Genomic DNA, 22,178 nt, shown 5'->3' with positions numbered 1-22,178 from the left:
TAATGTCCTTCTACTTACCTGTAAATTTAAAAACAATACGTTAAGCAGATAAAAAGTAATTTAAATTATAAGAAAAGTTATGTAGTATATTGAGCAAAAAAGTAAACTCAACTTCGAAGTTATTCGGATGTCAGTAATAAGTTTACGTTTATTTCTCTGTTTTAAACCGTTTTGTAAAAAAAAAGTAGAATTGATCATATTTAGAGGTTGATAGAGAAAGAGATGAGCATCGCGGAGGTCGCAGCCCGCGGGGCAGATAAACTCGTTAGAGCAAGATACACCAACCGCGGGACGACAACGCGAGCGGGAGCTGCACGCCAGTATCCCCGTAATCTTGTTGACTCCCCCGGCCTTGTCGATCCTGATTCCCCTAAATTACCTTTTGTACTCCACGACAATCGAATTGTTAACCGTCTAAAATGTTGTTCTCTCAATTTGTTATATCTATCTACTAGTTTTGTTTGTAGAACAAACAATGCTTGAAAAGATATTAAATGCGAAGGTGTCGCTGTGTTAACAGAAGCACGTAGCACGTAGCGTCGTCGTCGCCACTAAAAGCTTCTTGTTGACGCAGCGTTTGGTTTGAGAGGCACAGCTCCTTTAAGATCTTGCCCTTGTAATTGATTGCTTTGTCGTATAATTTGTTTGCCGTCGTTGCGCCGGCGGGCGGAGCGTGCTATCCTCGCGGGAGCAACGCGGTGCTCGTCCTCTCGTCATCGTCTCCGTAAATAATAAATTCTACTCGCCATCGACCCGTTCGCGCGCTCTTCGTGACTCAGCATCTACTTGTCGTGCTGTGTTGATGAATCGCACTTGCTTAATTGCTACATTACTCATATTTTATTAAAAAGGTGGATTTCTGTGTATGTGTGCACTGTTATACATTTAGTAAAGTGTCAATAGGTACCTACCTACTGACACTTATTGCATGTTTAACAGTGCACACATACACAGAAATCCACCTTTTTTTAAATCTAGGTAGATATGTTTCAAAGTTTAGGTAATGTGCGGATGAACTGTACGTGAAAGCAGGTATTGCGGATAGGGTTAGTAATAGCAGACGAACGTTAGGTGCGCGTTCCGTCACTAATAACCCCGTAATTGGTATCGAAGCTCGCCGCAGCCGGATTACTGAGCGTCTAATTGAATGCGAGACGTTCCTCGCCACCACCACCTTGTAGCGACACAGGCGACTTAATTTTGTTGCGGTCAAGTTGCTCTGTTTTGCGCACGTGCGCGACCCGCGCTCAATTACGCCACCCTGGATGAATTAAATTGCTGTGCTGCATGCAGCGTGTTATGACTGCTACCGCCGTTGTCGGTCGTGAAGAGAGATCAAACGCGACCCCATCCCCGCCTGGATTTACCTCGAAAGTTACGACATCTGATAATAATTTCGTCTCAATTAGCTAATGAAAAATAGAATAGGCCTCGGGACGTAGCGCTGATGTAATTAAAATTATGGTGAACATTCGACGCGTCTGTTTTCAGAGTAGCTTGTTACAACGTATTAAGATTGCTTTAGAAATATTTTATGCATTTTGATTCACGTAGGTCGGTTTGGAATTGTCGAGAAACTTGTTAAATTTCATTTCATTAAACTGCAACATTTCTATGTTGCATTAAGATTTAGTTCCTACCATTGAATTCTTATCACCGTTTTTTTGTTTATTAATGTTTCAAAATTCGCAAAGCAAAACGAAACACTGAAATTATACTACACAGAAGCCACTTCTGTTCTGTATTTTTCTCTATACTCCATCATTAAATACAAGAATAGTTGTAAGTACAAACACAAAAAATATTTTTTTAATATTCAAGTTCAAGAAAAGTATTAACAATTTTTTAATTAAAATGTATTATATTTATAAAGATATTATTCAATCATTATACTTTTTTTTTGTAAGAAAACTTAGGAACATAAATTTGACATCGTTTTGAAATTTGTCTCCTACTAAATATAGTATTGATAGCTTCGGTGCGCCAGGTACTACTACTATATTTAAGAAAAATGCGCGTGGAAATTGTGCAAAGAGCAATTTTATAAAAAGTAAAGAATGTAGTGTTAGTGTACAGATGCTATGTATGAATCAGTATTGGGCGATAGGTATGGCAGCAGGTGGGAAGCAATAGACCCGTCATATGCGGCACATTCATGGATTCACTATGCTTGAGTGTTTACAGTGGTCGCGCGCGCTCAGAACTCTGGATACACGCCAACTAATATCTTCCCAACAGGTAAATGAAGTGTTCGCGCTCCCGATGACATCATATTTTGTGTTCTACAGTGATTCATCTCTTTCAAAATAGTCTAGTCTCCCATGGAAATATTCACAACGTTTCTAACGTAGCAACTGCAGGTGACCTTTATTATTAAACATTGTTCAGTCGAATTTAGTAATCATTTCTGAGGATCATAGGAGATCTAGGAATCATAGAAGCTGTGTTTTGGCTACAGACATCAAACTGTTCAGCTGTAACTCAGTATTGAAACCAATGCGGTCGTACTTACAAATTCTGGAGGATGAACAGCAAAATGTACATTGTGTGCCTGTATCGAGTCTATAATTTTGTCTTTATCCCTTATTCCATATTGGAAAATCATTTTGCTAATGATTCAAACAGTGCAATCAGACGAATGAGATCATTATCCTTACCGTTATTACAGAGCAGAGATAAAGCGTTGCAACACCAGCACGTGGACCATCTGGTGCAGCAATTGTGTCACCCTAACACATGAGAGTTTCAGCGCTCCGAAGTGCAGTGCAACACGAAAGACTTCCTGTGATAGATAGACATGCTAGGAATGCTCTGATTCTGAAAGTGTTTTTGTTTACAGCCTGGCAACTGGTTTACAAAATATAATTATAAAAATAAATGGCTAATAAAATATCTGATACATAAGTTCAAATTACATACCTACAAGAGTCAATGAAGGCTGAAATGATCTCTGTATATTTAAAAATCAGATTAAAAAAAATTCATAATCACTTCATTGATATTAATTTCTAAATGGTAAGACACACGAGATGAACAGAAACTTTTACATCGTTCTTTTCTGAGCAGTACTCGCAGTACTCTGTATATATACAGGGAGATTTTACTGTAGAAAATTTTTATATGCAGAAAAGGTAGCCGTTAGCATTGTAGCAAGTGCATCAGACAGCAACGGGGTTTGTTATTAACTTTTTAAACGATTGCGTTAATTAGCGCTTCACGGGAACCTTGGGGCACCGCCGCCGGCTGGCCAACGCGCGTGAGGCAAAAAACAATACATGATACGTTTTCCCATTTTAATTAATTTGCTATACGACTCTTTGTTACAAAGTTTGCGTGCTCATGACGAGTCTTGTTGCAAAAAATTGGTCGTAATGATTTTCGTTAGATTATTTTTTGTGTATCGATACATACAGAAACGTGGCTAGCTCTCTGGAGCAATTAAAAAAAGATACTGGCCCGCGGCACCCCTTACACTGTCACGTGCCTGTACAACGCCACTGATAATGCTGTGTCAGTCGCTGAGTACTGGTCATCACAAAATATAAACGTCTGAGTCGACACGCTAAGAACAAGAAAATTAAGTTCTTTCTGTTTGTTTCAGCAATTGTTCCGATCGCAGCAGGCGGCAGCGGCAGGTGGGCAGGCGGCGGCGGCACAGCTCCAGCTGCTGCAGCAACAACAGCAGCAACAGTTCCAGCTACAACAACAGCTTGCTGCACAACAGGCTTTTACACAAGCACCGTATGTCATTAACGCGGGACAAGAGGGCACGCCTTACATGAGCGCACTGATCGCTGGCGTACCTCCCTATTACGGTGTAGCGGCACCCTGGGGCGTGTACCCAGGGTTGGTAGCGCAGCCTGCACAACAGCAAGCGCAGCAGCCGCGACGGCCTTTGACACCGCAGCAGGGCGAGCAGCAAGTAAATGGACAGGGCCAGTATGTGATCCCGTACTATGACCCCGGATCGCTGGTTATGGGTGGCCGTAATGGAACACCGCTTCGGCTGGTGTCACCTGGCGGGGTGCTGGCGCCTCGTACATATCAACCCGCGCCTACACACCCTGCCGCCACAGCTGCGCCGCCCGCGCCAGCACAACCTCAGCCGCAGCAACCTCAACCCGGTAAGTTCTTAGAGTCAAAAACCCTTTCTTTTTTTAAATATTGGTAATCGGTTCTAAAGTCTGTTCCAATCCATAGACAGTTTAGTTGATTATTAGTTGATGACCAACTGTACTGTCAACTACAAACCGATTAATTAATTGAATGTATCAATTTGTTTAATTGAATTAGTTGGAATAACTGGGTTTTATATAATATAACGGGTTTTGCGATTTCGCTGCTGATTGCTATAAAAAAATATGTGATTCTATACTTTTTTTTTACGTACCCTGTAAAAGCACATTTAAAATCTGCGAAATCTAATTTTAAGTCCTTACACTTAGATATTCGTTCGATTGTGATTAAATTTTCGATTCATTAATCGATTACAAAAACTAATTGAACGAACTTAATAAATTATTTCCATACGGCCCTATGCAACCGTAGACTATTCGCAAATCTATATTTGAAAAATAACCTCTTTTGAACTAACATTTTTCAAATAACAGTTATTAAAATGAATATTGCTGGTAAAAGTGATGAGATATCAAGTTGAATTCTTCAAAATGTACGTGAAAGTGTTTTTGACTCTATTTATTGAGCGATTGCTTTAGAATTTTAACCAAACTGGTTTGTTTACTTTTCTGGTATAGTGGATTGGAACAGACTATAATTCAATAGTGGCTCCTTTTTTGTTCTGAAAAAAAAAATGTAATTCATTGCGATAGTTCATATAAAAGGAACATTAGGATATTCAAATTAATTAATTGTTTAATGTAGAAAACGTCATTATTATTTTTGTTCTGACTTTGTATACAATTTTGGATTGAAATAATAAGAGCACTATTATCGAGCAAATCTCTGAAGCAGGGTTTAGGATTTGTTGTATTTTGTACAAATAAGACTTTACAATACAAACAAATGAGTACCTACGGTACTAAGTACTTAAAATAGTTTTTTCATACGACATTAACATACTATTTCATGTTTAAGCAATATGCTCGTAAACTGTTATTCAATACTTAGTAGTAGATAGAATGTACTAATTCAATATCATATTATTTTACAGTATTCACTTGTAGATGTGTTGTTACATAATTCGAAAAGACAGCTTAAATAAAGCGTGGGTTGAATGTTCGTAAATAGACTCAGGTACGCGTCTCAAGTTTATCATTTCTTGAGTCGCGTACTACTCCGCTTCAATTTTCATGTTGCCTTCAAAATTTCACGTGTGATGGCTAATTTTTTTGTACTTTGTAGTTAGATTGAATATTTATCATTTATTGAATACATTAATTAACTTCCCTGTACATATATATACGAATGTCATTATGCCCTCTTTATCACTATTGCTGTTCAACATTGGAATAGTCATAGTGTTGTTTCTTAAAATTAGTTTTTTATTCAAATTAATAAACAACGGTGCTTATATATAATTATCACTCCTAATTCTGAAAGTAATATTCAAATAACACGTTAGCTTATTTAACAGCAAACATTAACTAAACCGATAAGTGGCTTGTCGTTATAAAATCTCAATACTAATCTCCACCACAATTGCGTTGTTCTTATAAGCACTTTTGTTTTATTTTGAAATTTTTCAAAAGTACATTGTATAATTATAAGAAAGGACAAGTTTCATGAATTCATTGTACTAGATAGTTATTGTATGAGATATTTGAAATTAATAAACAGAACAACGAACAATGTACCAATGAAATTTGCATGAGATTTGTCAGAAACATACTGTGAATATCTTGCTGAAACGTACTTTTAGAATTGTACATAGACACATATGTGTGTTTTGCGAAGTCGTGTACAGATTAGAGAGTACGTTAGTTTGAGGACGGGGACACTGGGAAGGGAGATAGGAGAGCGTGGAGAGTGGCGTAGGAGAGGCTGGCACAGCACAGGTACGGTTGTTGCAGGCGGCGGAGCGGGGGCTCGGCGTGATTCGCTAGAATTTGGTGGCTCCGCCGGTGCGCTGCAGGAGTACGCACGCAAGTGGGGACCTTCGCCGCTGTCACCGCCACTGGGCGCCGCGCTAGGGCCCGTCGGCCTGCGGCCTGTCTCTGCCGCGCCCGGCGCTGAGACCGCCAAGTACAGGTGCACACATATCTCCTACATCACACACTGGCCACAGTCGTCAAAGTGCCCACCGTAAACCGATGCGAACTTCCAATAGTGCCCAACGTCGACTGATGCGAACATTCTATAGTTCACACACCTTCACCTCCAGTTCACAATCTTGTCACTCACAAAACCTTAACTCTGTTCTCGACACTATTTTCTTTTTTCTAACCTAGGTAAGTAAGTATTCTTATTGCCTTCGCGTGACTTAAACTTCAAGAGTCAATATTGATTAACTGACATGCTCTCTTAGGTCTATAGGCGGAATACCTGACTCGCGTGGGAAAGTACAGTGGAATGAAAGAAAGCTCCGCTTGGTGCCCTCTGTTGGACTGTGCAACAAACAGGCAATAAGCACTTCATTGTCTTGGATCGTGCGCTAGACCTATCCATTCTTCAAAATTAATAAGTAGTAGCACTCGAAGAGTAAATGAACTTTGAGTAATGTATTAACATTACAGTGACGCGATCGGCCCGGTGGCTACCCATTCCGACTGTGTTCTTTGTAAATACATAACATAATTTGTATATGAAATTATCTTTGTTGACCATGTACAGTGTACCGATATCGCCTTGTTAGCATGCACATTTACTTTCATAATTCGCATCCGCATCGTTACTAACGAATGTGCATATTCTTGAATATTGGTGTGTTTTTATTGCAGAGCTGTCAGCAGTTTAGCACAAGGTCTCACGTCAAATGGCATGTTCGGGTCATCATCCTCGTTACTAAGCAAACTGAGTGGAGTGGGCACTATCTCAGGTTGGTATTGAACACCTTGTAAATATGTATATACTCACATCACAAATGGCATGTACATTTTGTATGCTTGTATTAAAATTAACATGTAATTGCATATTGACAATTTTCTTGTATACACAAATTTGGTACGAACTATTTGTTTAAAATACGTGTGATCGTTCAATACATGACAATCTATATTCGTAATATAATTTAAGAGGTTTAAAATCACATTTGGTCGATTCGAGTCGCATTACTTACATAATAGATTGACCTACCACCACCTAATCAGCTAAACTGCAAAATCCTGCTTGGAGTTATGGTGCGGTCGCGGTCGCAATGCTGTAGTAGGTACAATGCGGTGCCCTTTCGTATAATAAATTTAATTCTGTAATTAATACTGTCGTACTCTAGTTTTTATACTCATTTATTTCAAGTAATTAAAACTATAATTCTGGAATAGACTATCCTTTGTAATGGTTTAATTTTTTTTTCTACAGGTATTTTATTTTTTTATATATATTATAGTTTGCCTTCACGTCTCGTGTCGTTATCAGTCATCCTCTGATAATTCTCAAAAAATAAACGTGTACGATATTAATACATTTTTATAAGATTGTATTTCAAGATTTGTCTGTGGATGTTCAGATAGCCAGTAAGCCAGAGTCCTATTAAGCTACATACTTACTTGGATACATAGGCATTTTTTAATAATGTCTGATATATTACACGTTCTGATTTCCCTCAACCTTTGTGAAGTGGTTTTTGAACGATGGTTTGTTTTGCAGAATTGGTTGGTGGCGGTGTGGGTGGGGTCGGAGGCGTGGGTGGTATGGGTGGCGTGGGCGGAGTTGGCGTTGGTGTGGGTGGCGTTGGCGTCGTGGGTGGCGCGTTGGTCAGTGATAAGCCACCTACCGGCCGCAGCCGCCTGCTGGAAGACTTCCGTAACAATCGTTTCCCCAATTTACAGCTGCGTGATCTCGCTAACCACATCGTAGAATTCTCACAGGACCAGCATGGATCCAGGTACTTTCTATAGAAGCAGTGTTAAACATTAACTCTCCAAAATTGCAGTTGATAATATCATGCTCAAACTTGTCCATTCCTTCTTCAATCAGCTAATGTGTATCAATCGGCACATTTAGCAGAACAAAAAAGCGAGAATATAAAATAGTAAGTTTTATATTTAAATAAATAACTTGTCTACAAATAGCAAACATTAGCGTTTTCTTAGAATTTGTGACAAAGTAACTGCTGAAAATTTATAAATTGTAATAGTTTAACATTCACTAAAGTCAAGTTTTAGTAAATATTTGCATTGTAAATTTCAAGTTCCTGTAATAGTAGAAAATGAAAGCAAATGAATGAAGAATTTACAGGCGACTAATTTTTATTTTCAAATTAGACCCAAAATAAAAAAAGTATTTGCTGGTTGTGTGTATTTGTCACACAGCGTGATCACACCTATTTAGCGGCACGACACTGTTGTTTTTCGGCTATTAAACAATAAGGAGTGTACCACAACTGGCTAGTAATTTATCTAACGTGCTCATCGTGTACACAAACCTTATGATCAACAAGATCTATCTTTACATACTGTCGACATGGAGCTACTGAAAAAAAAAAAGATAGATACAAAGTGTCTTTATTTTTTATAGATTCATTCAACAGAAACTGGAAAGGGCCACAGTTCAGGAGAAACAAATGGTATTCAACGAAATAATTGGCGCTGCGTACAGCCTCATGACAGACGTATTTGGAAACTATGTAATACAAAAATTCTTTGAATTTGGCACGACTGAACAGAAAACGACGTTGGCACAAAAGGTATGTACTATGTGTGTGTAACATAAACTACGCGGGCGATGTAGTGTTTTTTTTTAACATTTTAGAATTATTTGTAATGTATGCATTAGAATATAATGTATACGTGATAGTTACTGCTGACCCAACATTTACATAATGTCAATAAACACTACAATAGCTCAAATAGAGAAATGACTATCCTTTCGTCTTGCCAAGAATTTGCTTTACTATTAAAACACTTGATTACTAGGTCCGAGGGCACGTTCTCGCGCTAGCGCTGCAAATGTACGGATGCCGTGTGATACAAAAGGCACTAGAGTCCATTCCCGCCGAACAGCAGCAGGAGGTGGTGCGTGAGCTCGACGGACATGTGCTTAAGTGCGTCAAGGATCAGAATGGAAATCACGTCGTAAGTACCGAATTAGAATTAAACTATTGCTACGGTACTGCACCTTTCTACATTAAGTTACCTTTTTTAAATTTTTAACTCATTTGATTAGTAATTCGTTACATTGTTATTGTGGTTCCAGGTACAGAAATGTATTGAGTGTGTGGAGCCATCCGCGCTGCAGTTCATAATCAACGCATTCGTGGGGCAGGTGTACGCACTGTCGACTCACCCGTATGGCTGCCGCGTAATCCAACGCATCCTCGAGCACTGCACGCCCGAGCAGACTGCACCAGTTCTTAGCGAGTTGCACGCGCACACCGACCAGCTCATACAGGTATAGTGTACCTGTAATTTTCTACATTATTGAGAGACATATATTTGAAAGATATTGTAACTGTCCTTTTCAAGAATTACAATAACATATCGTTGTCTACGTGTTAATAGGACCAGTACGGCAACTACGTGGTGCAGCACGTGCTGGAGCACGGTGCGGCTGAGGACCGTGCGCGTCTAGTGGCAGGCGTACGTGGGAAGGTGCTCCAGCTTTCGCAGCACAAGTTCGCCTCCAACGTAGTCGAGAAGTGCGTCACGCACGCTACGCGCAATGAGCGCGCGCTACTCATTGATGAACTCTGTGGCTTTAATGACAAGTTAGTATCCAATATCCAATTATTCCTTCTCAAGGCGTTTGTATGGAAATCGACAATCCAAAATGTGAAACAAACTAAAAATTAACTTTTCCATTTTATTATAGTGCCCTACACGTGATGATGAAGGATCAATACGCAAACTATGTGGTCCAGAAGATGATTGACGTAGCAGAGCCGACACAGCGCAAAGTGCTGATGCACAAGATACGGCCCCACATCGGGTCACTGCGCAAGTACACGTATGGCAAGCACATCATCGCGAAGCTGGAGAAATTTTTTATGAAGGCACCGGAGCTGGGCCCCATCGGGCCTCCGCCGCCTAACCCCGTGTTGTAGTCTGTATAAAGTATTAACGCCCGAACGCCGCACACGCCGCACGCCGCACAGCTGATGCGACGGCGCGGGTATCCCCGCCTATTATAAATTTGTGAATATTTGCGATTGTACATTTGTAACTATAGAGCTCGCCGCGTCGCCACCCGCCGCTCGCCGCCCGTCGGGCGATCTGATTAGGTTAGTTGCACCGTCGTCTGTGTCTGTAATGTAATGTAAGCGTGTCTGTATTGCATGTGCAAACGGGCGCGGGCGGCGGCGGCGGAGCGCGCCTGTACATACTGCGACACTGCGGCAGACTGATGTACAGACCTACGATACGATATACTGTATACTGTAACAATAGTTGTACAGCGTCGACGCCGATTACGGTGCTCGGCCGTCGCGTCATCGCGGCGTAGCGTTAATTGCGTTTATAGTTGTTAAGTGTTCTAGTATTATTCGTTGTTCGTATGAATCTATGTATAAATATTTGAACGTCTCTCATTCTCGTGTAATTTATGAATCGAAGGGGAGCGGGCCCGAACGGTCGCGCTCGCCCGTAATTTAGCTCGTTGTAGATTTACTATTAGCTGGGCTAGGGGACCTTGAATCTTCGAAGTGATGAAGGGAAATGCCACAGGCAGTTCTAGACAATCGGCACTATAGTCGTGATTATATTATTATTTTGTACTATTCTTCAAGTCAAGCTCTCGTTTAAGTTAAAAAGACCGGCTTTAAAATCGTACATAGTTATCGAATATAGCTTAGTGCCGGAGTGTATAGTTTGTCGATTTTAATTTTGTGAAAATGATATTTTTGTATATTTTTATGTAACTTAAGTTATTTAGTTTAATGAGCCTCCGAGAGTATCGGAGCGAGCGCTTATCGAGTGGGATGCTTATGTTGTAGCGAGGCGCCGTGCGGCCCTTAGGTTATAGTGATGATTGTAAAGTCCTGTACTGATAGTTGTAGTCCGAGGTCTACCTTGCCGGTTGCACGTCACAAGCGTAGCTGCTCCTCATTCCCCTGTGTAATTAATTTTTATAGGAAGCGTAGTTTCCTACGACACCTCAGATTTTTTACGTCTAGATGTAATTGAAAATAAAATTATTGTATATGGCTGTACAAAAATGTTAACAAAATGATTTGTAAAACCTGTATGTGATGGAATAGGACGGGGCGGCGGGAGCGACGAGAGCCGCAGCTCCGGCCGCTGCGCCCGTAGGTTGTACTAGATAACATTTATATGATGATCCATCTATTTAGACATTAATTATAATAAAGCATTTCTGTAATAATATTACAAGAAATCCGTTGTTTTATTCATACCTGCATTATTTATTACACCTTTAATCCTTACAACTCGTCCGCAATAGTCGCGTGAACATAGTGTAGTACAGTATAGTAGTGTGTGGGTAATTTTCTGAAAAATTTCAAATGGAAATTTGTTTCGAGAAGTCTGAAAAATATAATTCGGGGGCTCATATTGTGTTCTACGTTTACGTGTATCTTTTACATAACCTTTTAAGCATAATTATGACACTGGAGACGCTATAAGCATTTTTTCTCAAAACTGCTATTCTGAGGGGCGGAAGGGTAGTACTGCAAGCAAACAGGTGCGTTCAAATGTAATATCGAGGTATCACTGTGGTGGCACACAAACAAAATTCGACAATTCTAGCTTACTTTGTTTACGGAGTTTGGCGTAGACAACGTAATTCACTAAGTAGTCTGTGGTGGAGACCACCACGGTGTACTGACGTTTCCGTGTTTCTTCCTGTTAAAAACCATCGTATCTTTACCTCCCGCTTACAGAAATTTGTCTGTGCCGTGTCTCGCACGATTGGTTCACTTAGTGTCATCACTGTTACAACTATGTTGAGGGTCACCTTACGGTGGCCCTCAACATAGTTGAACAGTGTCCGCGCTGTGTCTTTTTAACTGGTTCGTCTAAAAACATCGGACCCTCCTACTCGCGCTTATTACTGGAAGACATAAGGTGGGAGACACCTCGGGGATTTGTGAGTGAGACAAGACTAGTCACCTGCTACATGCCATAGACTGCGTAGACGTTAGCTACAGCTTCCGTCATCACTCAGACCTACTCTTTATACTAGGTGCTCACTGCACGTATTCGTAACATATTTTATCATACACTCCGCTACCAAATGGCTTGGAATGCCTCTGAAACGCACTCCTCCATTTAATTCTGCCTTGCCAGATCCTAGTAACTCGATTGTGCTAAGCAGAGCTAAATCAGACCAAGACATCTCCGGACCTACTGAAACTCCATCGTCTGTAAGTAACCGTATGTTTTCATTAATAACTCTACGCTCCAAAAGGCCACGATCTGAAGTTTCTCCTCTTTGGATCACAATGGAGAACTTTAGGGCTGAAATGCGGGATATGATGAAATCGTTGATCACGGAACAACTGCCCATGCTTTGTCGCCTATCTGAAGATGTGTCTGCAATTAAACTTCAAAATGACATATTCAAAGTCCAACAAAGAAATTGAGAACTCTATAGACTCAATTAAAAAAAGCTGCGCTGAGCTTAATAACAGGATAAATAAAATCGAAAAGGATCGTAACGACTGCCGAAATTGTTCATTGAACTAAGAAAAAAAGGTAGAAAGTTCCAAATCTTATGTTGCAGCGGTTTCCGTATACTATCGTAAATATCCTCTACCGCGTTATATTTCTGTTTGTACGTCGAGTCTTCGTCTTGAAGTATGTAGTCATGCCCCCAGTTAGCCTTTTCTATTTGACCCCATTTCATTTTCAAAGTGTTTAAGTTGTCTTCCAGCTCCCATTTCTCCATAGTTGTGTCTAAGTTAATTTTGTCCACAGTTCGTTCAAACGTTTTAAAGTTGCAGTATTGTTGACGCAAAAGTTCTCTCTTCTTCTCTTCGGACCCGCCAATTGCAGGGGGCGGGACATGAAATTCAACGTCGTTAAAGTTAAACTTTGATTTCACATTCCCAACGTCTTTTGTGGGAGTAGTTCCCGTCGGAGGCTTAGATTCCAGCTCTGCCTTTCGTTTCAGCATGTCTTGCAACATTTTCTCGTACATAACTTTAGTTTTAGTGTAAATATCATCCTTAAAGTATTGGGTGTCAAGTCTCCGGTCTCTTCAATAACTTGGTGAGTGCGCACAAACAATTCCCACTGCTTGTTGAGCCGTGGGAGACGTTCGTCTAAGTAGATCAAAGTTTTTCTTGCAGAGCTATCTTTCGCTTAGTTGTTACATAACGTCTTCAGTGCATCAAAGTTATTTTCTTGTACAGTAATTAGTTCCTTGACGCTCGGAGCCATCGTTGTAGTAAGTTAGTAAAAAAGTAGATAAGAGTAGATAATTAATTCGTAGAGTAAGTATAAGTAGTAGTTAGATGTTAACCGTCGGCAGGTGTAGTGCGATGAATTGCCGTGGCACTAGTTCAACAGAATCACGAAGTTTCGGTTGATTCCTGTTTCTCAGTGCAGTTGCACTTAATAACGCTATGTGCGCCTTCTCAATACGACCAGTGAGACCCGCTTGTGGGAGGCCAGTCGTACCGATTCGCTAACGTCACTAGCACAAAACACTGTAAAACACTAGTTACTCGAAGGATCCAAAATTCTATGGTTCCCTGAACGTCTAAGGTATTATTAAGTAGAGTAGGATATAGAGTTGACGTAAACCACAATTTCTGTAATAAGTTGATGTATTAAGTTAAAAGTGTACAGTATATATTGAGTTCTTAGGTTTTCGCGATTCTTACACATAGGAAATGAAACTATTTTTCCGGATTTAAATCGCGTATATTTGTTTTTTCAAACAAACCGACGTCAACCGTGACCATGGGACCTGTAAAAAGACCCGGAACGTCGGTTTGTTTGAAAAAACCAATATACGCGATTTAAATCCGGAAAAATAGTTTCATTTCCTGAGTACACTTTACGTATGTTGTATAGTTTTCAATGCTTATCTGTGGCCGATCGCTAGTGAAGCGAGTTGTCTACTGCATTTTATGAGCATTTACACGTGCAATATGTAGGTTGTTAAGTTCGCAAAGTATTGTACGGTGCAAAAACCGTACAGTTTGGAATTAAGCTCGCGAACGTCGACATTTGAGATAAGGAATATTCCTGTAATGGACAACGAAACTACATCAGAGTTATTTAACCCTTAACTGTATGTATGTATAGTCGTGGAAAAAAATAACGCTTCTATAGTCATGGGTCCAATGAACACATGCATTTTGAAATGGTAATAAAATAAAGTATGATACATTTTTTATTCAAAGTATTATTTGAACTTTAACAAATGCTGTGTTGTATAAAATTAACGGTAGGAACATAATAATATATATCAATATCTATTTAAATCAGTCGCAATTTTCTTAATCTAAAACCAGGTCAATTAAAAACAATCAATAAAAATTTTACTAATGTCAAAATCCACAAACAACACTTTTTTTACATTTGAAAATATATTGTTTTACAAAAATGAAATAAAATTAAAAGTGTCTCCTGTAAAAAAAAATGGACACTAGTGCAATTTAGCCTAATTAAAAGCATGAATAGCACACAGTTTTTACAGATCATGTAAGGTTTACATAAAGATCATTTCAACTTTATTTTCATTAGATTTTCGCCATCAGATATTTCAGAACATTTCATGATCACTAATTCTGACAAAATCCTCGTCATTATCTGAAAACTGTTAGTCTGAATTTGAAGTTATACCATTGCGTGCAGATATAGAATTTTCGCCGATTTCTTACTCATCGCTGTCTAAATCAGTGTTCAACCATTGCTCTAATATGTCTTCTTGAATTAATAAGATACTTTTTCGATTCGCCTTGACTAGAAGTGAAATAAAAAACAAAAATGGATAAAATATGTCACACAAAGACCTTACGTATCTATAGTCGTAAATGTAAACCTACTCACGTTTGGAGCAGCGAGCAAAACACATCCACTGCACAATGTGCGCTTTAGCGTGACATTGGAAGGTACTGAGGAGTAGGAAGAGCTGCGTCGCCTACCGCGATTCCTACGCGAGTTTAAAGAACGAACTTGGGCCCATTAGACCCACGGCTATAGTTAAGGGTTAATATAGTGAGTTCTACAGGCAAAGCGCTGACCATTGAAATACAACAGTCTCAAATCCGCAACGTTTATCGACTTCCTAGCAAGCCTGGTAAAAATCGCCCAATCCCAATTAAGTTGAAAGTTCTACAAACTATACCTACGCATTTATAATAAAAATAGGTCTGTATCAGAGAAGCTAACCACCGAGGTGATTGGTTTAAAGTTTAAATCCTCCCCAATTTACATATCAGAATACCTGCCGGGAGCCACCAGAAAACTGTTTCATCAAACAAGAGAATTTACCAATATATCGGGTCACAAATTTTGTTGGGCCGTAAATGGTAAAATATATCCGCGAATAAGTGAAAATTCCAGCGCCATTAACCCTTTGCCGACCAAGGGACACCGGTGTCCCAAAAGTTAATCTACCCACAAAAAATATAATTTTAGTCTTTAAGTTTTCGCTTTATATGCTTTTCGTTCTTAGGTGTACCTTCATTCTTTTTTATTGTTTTGGACATTTAATTACTAAATTATTTCATTCCACAAATTAGTTGCTGAGTAAAGGTTTACGAGTTTCTATAGAAGATATCTTTGCAGTATCGTAAATACGCGAATCAGTGTCTATCAAGTTAACCTTTTGTGCTGAAAGAATTATCTGGTAAGTCAATTGTTTGCAAAAAAAAACTGTTTTATGAGCATATAATTACATTACTGAGAACTTTATGCGACGCCAACACCCAAAAATGTAAAGGTACACCGGTGTCCCTGTGGTCCGGAAAAGTTGTATTCGCCACCAAAACTCATGACTTTATAAAAATAATTTTTATACGTTTTCTATAGTTACCGATATTATTTATAATAGATCATGATACGGAAAGGTCGTGGAATCTTCGAACTCAATGAGGAGTCTGTTCGTCAAATTTTATTGGCCGATAATAGTGACGAAAAAGACGCATTGAAATTTGTTGACAACGTCCAGATTTTTTTGACTCAAGATGATGACAAAGGGGCTGCATATGTGGAAATTGAGGATTCTGTGGCTCAGCCCCAAGTAACAAAAACGTCGCAGTTACCTCAATTTTCAACATCGACGAAGTATACATAGACAACTTTTTCAATTCACCGATGTTACAATACGTGTTGATGAATTGTAACACGAAGTGTTGTGGCACTGTTCCCACTAATCGAAAAAAACCTTACATCTGACAAAGACATGAAACGCGGAGAGATATCTCCGCGTTTCATATCTTTATTACTACAAGTTTATTACTACTTTATTACCACAAGTTTTAGTGACATATCGTATCTAAAGTGGATGGACAATAAAGGGGTTCATTTACTGCTACATCTCGTGACATGGTGTTGCTTACTCTTCCGCGGACTTTAAGATTCATCACGGCTCTGGTAAATAAATCTATTGAAACCTGCGAATTCCCTGATTTGTGGAAGATGGCAATCATTAGACCTATTCCAAAAACTAACGTTCCATCACACTTCAAGGACTTGCGACCTATAAGTATATTACCGTATTTGTCAAAAATCTTAGAAAAGGTGGTGTGTTGGCAACTAACAGACTACTATGAGACTAATGGAATTTTACCAGCGAAACAATCAGGGTTCAGGAAGAGTCGTGGCATTGCCACCGCGCTGCTTGACGTGGTGAATGATGTTTTGGCTGCGCGGGACGCTGGGGAGGGTTCCATTCTCACCTTACTGGATTTCTCACGTGCTTTTCATACCGTAAATATTCAGCTTCTGTTATCTAAGCCCGTTTACTATGGGTTCCACTCGAATACTGTCAAATGGTTCTCCAATTATCTCTGCGGGCGCATGCAGCGGGTGGAGGTGCGCTGTGAGGATAGCTCATCTATGCTTTCTAGTGCCGCCACCGTTATTAAAGGGGTGCCTCAAGGATCCATTCTCGGACCAATCCTTTTCATTCTGTACACTGCCGATATTGTAGGCAGTATTAAGAACTGCAATTGCCATTTATATGCTGATGACATACAAATTTATATTTCGTTTAAACCTCTTGAAACACAGTCCGCAGTTAGTCAGTTGAATGAGGATCTCACCAGAATTGCCCAATGGTGAGAGCAAAATAATCTAGTGCTTAATCCGTCCAAATCCAAGTTTTTAGTACTTGGTACAAGACATCACACACAAGTAATTATAGCTTCGCAGGGCGACACACGGAAAAAAAAGGTAGTTCCGTGTGTCGCCCTGCGAACGTGCAGGGCGTATATGACGGTGGCTTGCGCTGCCGCATGCGTCCTCGCCGGTACTCCGCCGTGGGACCTTGAAGCCGAGGTCCTGGCGGAGGTCCGCACCTACCGCCGGTAGGTGGTACTCGCGGCGCAGCGCATGCGGGACCGGTGGAAAGAGAGCTTGGCGGATCCCCCCTATGGTGCTCGTACCATAGAGGCGATCCGCCCTGCCCTCGTAGAGTGGGTAAAGCGGTCCCAAGGGCCACTGTCGTACCACCTTGTGCAGGTGCTGACCGGGCACGGCTGCTTCGGTCACTACTTGCACAAGGTGGCGAGGAGCGAATCGTCCCCGTCGTGCCACGAGTGCGGCGCTGCGGATGACACCGCGCAGCACACCCTAGAGGTGTGTAGCCGGTGGGATGAGCAGCGCCGCACTCTGACGGGGACTGTAGGGCAGGACCTCTCGCTGCCGAGCGTGGTTGCCGCCATGCTCGATAGCGAGGAGTCCTGTTTGCGCAGAGGTTATGTCGCAAAAGGAGGTCGCGGAGCGGGTGCGCGTCCGCCGCGTCCTCGCGCAGGCTCCGGCGCAGACGTACGGGGAGAAGGCGAAGGCAGTTCACTGCTCGCCTGATCGCCTAGTGAGACCAGAGGGCTCTGGACAGGGACTCCGGAGCCTGCATTGCGCGGCCTCACTCGTCTGGGGGGCGGGTCGGAGGACAACCGACTCGCCCCTCCGTTGGCGCGGGAGCCCTGGCGTAAGCTAGGGCGGCCGGGCGGCGTCGTGGTGAATGTTCACTGATCCCACGGCGCCGACTCAACCGGCGTGAGGGAAACCCGGGGGGGTTTTAGTGGGGTAGGCCCTCCAGTCTAAAGGGAGAATCCCCACATAACCCCTGAGTCTCCCTGGGCTCAGAGGTATCCATAAAGATTTACCCCCGGTCAAAAAAAAAAAATGGTAGTTCCGTGGGCCGAGTTTCGGTGGTGAGAAATCTGGGTGTCCTTATGGATGGTTCCCTTAATTTTGAAGGGCATATCCTTGAGACAATCCGTAATTGTTTTTATCGCCTGAAGGTTTTGTATCGTGTGAGAAACTTCATTAACGTTGATTTGCGCATACAGCTTTGTGACTCTTTGATTCTGTCCAAGCTAATCTATGCTGACACTATATACGGCGGATGTCTGCTTGCTCGCACTAGGAATCTTGTTCAGCGATTACAGAATGTGTGTGCGAGGTATTGTTTTCCCGTTCCATGTCGAGCGCATGTCACGCCTTTTCTAAATTATGTAAGTTTATTGAAGATGGAAGCCCGTCGCCAGTTACATTTTGCTGTATTGCTTATTTGGGGTTATTAAGACCAAGCAACCTTCATACTTATATGACAAAGTTCAGTTCTCATCCATGCACGTCAACCATGCACCTCGCCTTTTATGCCCTCGACACCGAGCGGTGAGCTTTCGTCGTAGCTTTCGCTATGCTGCCTCGAAATGTTGGAATAACCTGCCACCGCCTATTAGAAATGCCTCGTCAATTTTTACTTTTAAAAGATTACTCAAAGCATACTTGCTTAATGTTCAGCAGTCTCAACGTGGCTGTTGATGTGTCGGGGTCGTCTACATATTGTTAATTTTTAAGCGTTTAGTTAAATTTTATTAAATTATTCACCATTCGTACTTTATTTTTAAATACCTAGTGACGTGATAAGACATTTACACAAATTTTCACAATTCTATTTAATTTACGATGTTGTTTACGATTGAAATATTTTACTCATGTTTTATGAAATTAATTACCTATACAATAATATACATTTTAATGCATGCAAAATATGTAAATGATAACGTCATTAATTGTACCTTATTGGAATAAACTGTTCATGTTTTGTGTTTAAAGTTATAATATGTGCTTGTTTCATTCAATGTTTTTATCGTGAATCTGTGACGGCTACTATGTTCTGTGTCACGTGTGTTCTGTTGCCGGATCCGCTGAAACTCAGCGTCAGACGCTGAAAATCAGCGTCGTAGCACTTTAAGTGAGACGGCAACATGCTGAGTGGGTCACGGTTTCCTTGGTAGCACAGCACACACGCTTTGTATTCTATATATGTATGAATTTAGTTCCAAATCCTTTTTGTTATTATTATTATCATCATTATCAGTATTATTATTATTATAAAATGCATGTATATCCGCTAACGCGATACATGCAGCCGTAGACGCATACCACACCTAGAGGTACCGGTGATGATTTTATACCGATTTATCGGATATCGAAGTTATAACGGGTAAAAGAACTAATATTAATTGCTATTTCGGTAACTACTCTAGCAAACCACAACGTTTTTAATGCCTGGGTCTGTCTTTTAAAAAACATAAACAACTTCAAAAATATGTCACGAAAATCGTGAGTGTTATTGTTTGGGCTGGTGATTTCGGTGTTTATTTATGGAAAACATATCGTAAGTAGCGTTTTTTAAGTTTACCCTGAATATAAATGTTTATAAACTATACTTTAAGGAGTAATTTCATGGTAAACGTTAGAACCACTCAAACGGAATATTATCATATTTATCGAAGTACACCAAAAATGTCACTAGTGCTTTTTAAGTGCAGGATTTGCGATGTATTACTGCATTTTATTTGAGATGTTTTAGTTGGTAGTCCTGAGGGTATTTATTTAGCAGTGCAGAATAACAATTTTTATTTATAAAAACTTGTATTTAAACTGAATGCTTTTCTAATTTGCGAAACCAAATAGCCGCCATTTTGCGGTTAGAGGAGCGCATCGCGTTAGCGGGTACAGGTGCCTACAGATACGATCGACATTGTCGATCGACAATGTCGACTGGGAGCCTACAGACACGATCGACATTGTCGATCGACAAAGAGAATTATAGACGTTTTCGAGTTGTTTGGGAGTGCTTATTGAGAATGTGGCATTAATTTGTAAATCCAAGATGGTTGCCAAGAATTTTCATAAATTTATTTTTGGTAATCCTTCTAGAAATGGCATTTATATCTGAATACATGATGGCTGACACGACTTTTAGCATTTCTAAATGCCAATTGGCGGGTACGATTTCTCAAATAATAGCAAGTTGGGTATCATTTTCGAGATACTTCGGTGTGCTCGTTACGAATATAGCACTTATTTGTAAAAGCAAAATGGCGGACACGATTTTTCAAAAAAATGCAATGTAAGTATCGTTTTCGAGGCTTTTGGGGGTGCTCATTACAAATATAGCACTTGTTTGTAAACCCAAGCTGGCGGACACGATTTTTCAAAAAAATGCAATGTGGGTATCGTTTTCGAGGTATTTGGGGGTGCTCATTACGAATATAGCACCTAAAAGTAAATCCAAAATGGAGGACACGATTTTTCAAAAAAATGCAATATGGGTATCGTTTTCGAGGTATTGGGGGTGCTCATTACGAATATAGCACTTATTAGTAAATCCAAGATAACGGACACGATATTTCAAAAAAATGCAATATGGGTATCGTTTTCAAGGTATTTGCGGGTGCTCATTATGAGTATAGCACTTATTAATAAATCCAAAATGGCGGACACGATTTTTCAAAAAAATGCAATATTGGTATCGTTTTCGAGGCTTTTGGGGGTGCTCATTACGAATATAGCAGTTATTTCTAAATCCAAGATGGCGGGCACGATTTTTCGAATAATCGTTTTCGAAGTATTTGGGGGTGCTCATTACGAATATAGCACTAATTGGTAAATATAAGATGGCGGACACGATTTTTCAAAAAAAATGCAATATGGCTATCGTTTTCGAGGTATTTGAGGGTACTCATCACGAATATAGCACTTATTCGTAAATGCAAGATGGCAGGCACGATTTCTCAAATAATGGCAAGTTGGGCATCATTTTCGAGATACTTGGGAGTGCTCATTACGAATATAGCACTTATTTGTAAAAGCAAAATGGCGGACATGATTTTCCAAAAATTTTTTTTTTTATTTATACATGACAGACAAATGACTTACTCCACCTGATGTTAAGTGGTATCCAAGCGCGAAGGAACCTAGTGCAGCGATGAAACCCTCACTGCACTAGCCACCTCCACCCTGCCTGCGTACAATATGCCTCTTCACGCCTCGTTTGAAGGACCCCATATCATAAGAGGGAGGGAAGACATGTGCCGGAAGGGAGTTCCATTTGTCAACCGTGCGGCAGAGAAAGTAGCCACCGAACCTTTTAGTACGCGATGTAATGCGGCAGGTAGGGAAACGGTGACTACGAAGGCCAGCACGCGTGCTTCTGAGCAGGAACGGGGAAGGGGGGATGAGGTTGAACATCTCTTCAGAGCACTCACCATTGTACATGCGGTAAAAGGCGCTAAGCGATGCAACATCTCTGCGCAGTTGCAGAGGTTCAAGGCATGATGAGACCTCTTCGTCGCCTATAACTCGAGTAGCACGACGCTGTAATTTATCCAAGGCATCGAGTAGGTACTTGGCGGAGCCGTCCCACAAGTGCGAACAATACTCAACGCAAGACCGGACCTGTGTTTTGTACAGCAGGCATAACTGGTCCGGCGTCAAAAAACGTCGCACCTTGTTCAGGACTCCGAGTTTCCGTGAGGCTGTTTTGATCACAGATTCGATGTAGCTCCTTGGATTCAAATCACAGCAGATTTCTATACCGAGCAAGGTAAAACTGCTCTGAGGTTGTAACGTTGTACGTTTATTCTACAACTTAAACTACTTATTTCATCTAAAATAAACAATTAACAATTA

At 40.6% G+C, this 22,178-nt stretch overlaps 1 protein-coding gene across 3 annotated transcripts in view; it reads left to right on the top strand.

Annotated features, from left to right (window-relative positions):
* Positions 1 to 11,400, top strand: part of LOC113233038 (maternal protein pumilio) — a 96,860-nt gene extending 85,460 nt beyond the window's left edge. Inside the window, exons 10-18 of one of the 3 annotated variants that reach the window (XM_026467988.1) lie at positions 3,602 to 4,124; positions 6,030 to 6,207; positions 6,897 to 6,994; positions 7,762 to 7,999; positions 8,632 to 8,800; positions 9,030 to 9,188; positions 9,310 to 9,504; positions 9,615 to 9,820; positions 9,925 to 11,400. In XM_026467988.1, coding sequence (XP_026323773.1) covers positions 3,602 to 4,124; positions 6,030 to 6,207; positions 6,897 to 6,994; positions 7,762 to 7,999; positions 8,632 to 8,800; positions 9,030 to 9,188; positions 9,310 to 9,504; positions 9,615 to 9,820; positions 9,925 to 10,156 — 1,998 coding nt within the window. In that variant the 3' untranslated portion in view covers positions 10,157 to 11,400. The remainder of the gene's footprint in view (positions 1 to 3,601; positions 4,125 to 6,029; positions 6,208 to 6,896; positions 6,995 to 7,761; positions 8,000 to 8,631; positions 8,801 to 9,029; positions 9,189 to 9,309; positions 9,505 to 9,614; positions 9,821 to 9,924) is intronic. The other 2 variants (XM_026467989.1, XM_026467990.1) reach the window with 2 other exon arrangements.
* The last annotated feature ends 10,778 nt before the right edge of the window (positions 11,401 to 22,178 follow it).

Source organism: Hyposmocoma kahamanoa, unplaced genomic scaffold, assembly GCF_003589595.1.
Source record: "Hyposmocoma kahamanoa isolate Upper Pololo Valley unplaced genomic scaffold, ASM358959v1 78, whole genome shotgun sequence".
NCBI lineage: Eukaryota > Metazoa > Arthropoda > Insecta > Lepidoptera > Cosmopterigidae > Hyposmocoma > Hyposmocoma kahamanoa.
Note: the sequence above shows the minus strand (reverse complement) of the source record. Positions and strands in the feature narration are given on the sequence as shown.